The sequence below is a fragment of the Agelaius tricolor genome, unplaced genomic scaffold (genome assembly GCF_023055355.1).
Source record: "Agelaius tricolor isolate 1412-34295 unplaced genomic scaffold, bAgeTri1.0.p SCAF_17, whole genome shotgun sequence".
Classification (NCBI taxonomy): domain Eukaryota; kingdom Metazoa; phylum Chordata; class Aves; order Passeriformes; family Icteridae; genus Agelaius; species Agelaius tricolor.
The window spans coordinates 19,084,977-19,088,065 of NW_027269277.1; the positions used below are offsets into that span (position 1 = coordinate 19,084,977).

The window sequence follows — 3,089 nt, forward strand, 5'->3', positions numbered from 1 at the left end:
CCTTTCTCATTTCTTTTCCTTGTTTTAATTTTTGTGGGTTTTTTAAGAAGAGGAGCGGACACAGAGGAGTGAGCGGCGCCACGGCCCCCAAGCCGGGAGGGGCAGTGACAAAGACCCACCGGGCTCTCGCTGCTGCTGCTGCCCCGACTCCGGGCACCCCCAAACTTCCCCCTTGGCCTTTTCGTTTTGTCTTTTTCCTTTTTCTCCATCTTTTTTTGTTTTTTTGTTTTTTCTCCAGTTTTATCTACAAAAGCAGTCTGTACCAGTCAGAACAGCGGGGCCACTTTGCCCAGGGGTGAGGAGCAGGCACCAAACTGTTCACTTTGTTTTGGGCGCGTTTCCCTTTATTTTAAAGTTTATTTTTTCCTGGTTTTTTGTTTGGTTGGTTGGTTGGTTTTTTCCCAATTTTTTAACCCCCCCCCCCCCCAAAAAAAAAAAGCCGAGAACCCCAGGCCCTGTTCGGAAGGGCCGGGTGGCGGTCGGGAGGGCAGCACCCCCGCACCGCTGCCTCCCAGCCCCTTCCTCAGTAGGTGGCAGAAAATTTCATCCTTTTCTGCTTCTGTCTCTGATTGCAAAACCAGACCCGCACCACGTTCTTCTTCAAGTCTAACTTCTCGGCGATGGCGGCGATTTTCTCGGAGGAGGGCCGGGGCTGCACGGCGAAATAGGCCTCGAGCGAGCGCTTCTCGGGGGCGGCGATGGAGGTGCGCTTGCGCTTCTTGTCCCCCCCCGTGTAGATCTCGGGTTTGGTCATTTTCTCCCGCTGCGCCCTCTCCGCCTCCTCCAGCCACGCTTCCAGGATGGGCTTGAGGGCCACCATGTTGTTGTGGGACAAGGTGAGCGACTCGAACCTGCAGATGGTGCTTTGGCTAAGGCAGCCCACCCCCGGGATCTTCAGGTTGGCCAGCGCGGAGCCCACGTCCGCCTGGGTGACCCCCAGCTTGATCCTCCGCTGCTTGAAGCGCTCGGCGAAGGACTCGAGCTCCCGCGGGTCCGTCTCCGTCTCGGGGCCCGAGATGACGGCGTGGGACGCGAGGCCGTGGGGGTGGGACATGTTCATGGGCTGGGGGTGGTGGGCCATGTGGTTGATGGCCGACATGTGGGAGTGCGGGTGCGAAGGCGTGGAGCCCACGTCGGGGCCCGGCACCCCTCCGAGCGGCAGGGCGGAGTTGAGGTGGTCCAGCAGCTCCCCGTCCAGGCCCTGCGAGGGCTGGTGGTGGTGGTGGTGGGGATGGTGCGTGGTCAGCACGGACGGGTGGTGCAGGTGCACGGAGGACGAGGTAGGAGTGCAGGACACGCTGCTCATGGTGTGGTAGGTGGCGTCCGGTTTGAAGGGGTGCGTTTTCTGCGACACGATATCCACGGCGGCCAGAGCCTCGGCCCCCCGCAGCAGCGTCTCGTCAAAACCCGCAAAGATGTTCCCCTGGATCTGCACGGAGGGGCGGGGAGGAGAAAAGCGGGGGCGAAAACAAACCCAGAGAACGGGAGAGGATTAACGGGGAACGGCGTGACGGAGATCCCGCTCTGCCCCACGGGCGCTGCCGGGGACAGGTAACGCGAACCGAGCGCTCCCCGAGCCCCCGGATAAACGCACCGCGGTGCCAGACACCGAGCGCTCTCCCTCCGAGCCGGGCACCCGCTCTGCTCTCCGGGAACAGCTCCCCAGACAGCGGCAGCGGCAGAGCCGGAGCCGTCGGGGGTCCCGCAGCCCCCGTTGCTCCAGCGCCCGCACGGAGAGGGACGGGACGGGACGGGACGGCCGGGGCTCCCCGAGCCCCCCAACCCCCGAGCCCCCTGCCCCGGGAACAGCCCCCGCCCGCCGGGGGTGCAGGACGGGAAGGACGGACCCCCCAAACCCAGCCGAAACCCAGATGCAAAGGGAAAGCAGAGTAAGTTGGCGAGGGACGGCGGGCACGGAACCTCCCGAAAGCCGTGCTGGGCTTACCTGGGGGGCGGGCAGGCAGGCTCTGCGGATGGCTTCGGAGCTGGTGTGCAGGTGCGGGTACTTGGGCTCGTGCAGGATGGGGTGCATGCTGAACGCCTGCTTGCTGTTCATGGACATCATGGTGGGAGCGGAGCGGGGCCGGCCGGGGCAGGGCAGGGTTGGGCAGGGCAGGGCGCTCCGGGCACCCGGCTCGGGGGCGCGGTATTGTCTGGCTCCGCCGCCCGGCATCAATGGCATTATAGCCCGGCCCCCCCGCCCCCCGCCCACCGGGAGGGGCCGGGGAGGTCCCTCCCAGCGCCCGCCCCCGGGCACTGAGCTCACCCCCCCTCAGACCGGGGCTCGGCCCCCCTCCGCCCGTGGTACTCCCTCCCCAGATCGCGCCTCCCCCGATCCGGTTGTAACCCCCCCCAAACCCCACCTGTCGGTGGGCCCCCCCCAAACCGCGGCTCAGCCCCCCCTCTCCGCCCCTCCCCGGCTCTGCTCGTTCCGCAGGTGCGCCCCTCTCTCTGTCACCCCTCGTCCAGCGCTGCCCGCGGCTCCGAGCCGCTTCGCCGGGGGGATCTGGGGAGCAGAGCAGCCCGGAACCCGGGGCTGAACAGGAGCCGTTCCCCTTCTCCCTTTAAGGGAAGAACCTTGGGTCAAAAATGATAAAAACAAAGAAATCCAGAAAAGTTTCACCAACTTTCTTTTTCCCTGCTTCAGTGAATCTCCCTGTCTCATTCCCCAAATCCTCCCGTGCAGAGTCCCAGCCTGTCTGTGCAGCCTCTCCATCCTGCAGCTCATCACTGCCCCTGCACTCACCCATCCATGCGAATTTCCCCACAGCCCGCGGCGTTTCCCTCCCTCTTTCCCTCCCTGCCACCAAGGCCAGCTCCTGCCGCCACCGGGGTTTGGTTGCACTGCTGGATCAGGGGTGGGGGCGTTGCAGCCCCCCCAGAAGCTCTCAAAAGGTGCATGAGGAGTGTGACAGCCCCAGTAGCCCAGAGCAGGGGGCTGCCGAGGAGGAATCCCAGTGCCTGGGGCGATGGGGGACAGGAGAGTCCCATGCTCAGAGCAAACTTCTCCAGGGAACCAGGTGTGCTTCTCCAGCCCCAAAATCCAGCCTCGATGGCTTTGGTGCACGGAGCAGCAGAGTCAGGGGCAG

General features: G+C 64.5%; 1 protein-coding gene across 1 annotated transcript; it reads right to left on the reverse strand.

Moving 5' to 3' along the window:
* Window positions 1–523: 523 nt before the first annotated feature.
* LOC139597113 (brain-specific homeobox/POU domain protein 3) lies at window positions 524–2,065 on the reverse strand. Its single transcript, XM_071442081.1, has 2 exons — window positions 1,946–2,065; window positions 524–1,429 (listed from the first exon to the last, which is right to left on the reverse strand). The coding sequence occupies exons 1-2, from the start codon at window positions 2,063–2,065 to the stop codon at window positions 524–526; spliced, it is 1,026 nt and encodes a 341-aa protein (XP_071298182.1).
* Window positions 2,066–3,089: the final 1,024 nt, after the last annotated feature.

Excerpts from the sequence above, each read along its gene's own strand:
- LOC139597113 (XM_071442081.1), bottom strand. The coding sequence starts at position 2,065 with ATGATGTCCATGAACAGCAAGCAGGCGTTCAGCATGCACCCCATCCTG. Across the intron at positions 1,430-1,945 it reads CCTGCCTGCCCGCCCCCCAG|ATCCAGGGGAACATCTTTGC; the intron begins GTAAGCCCAGCA and ends CCCTCCGTGCAG.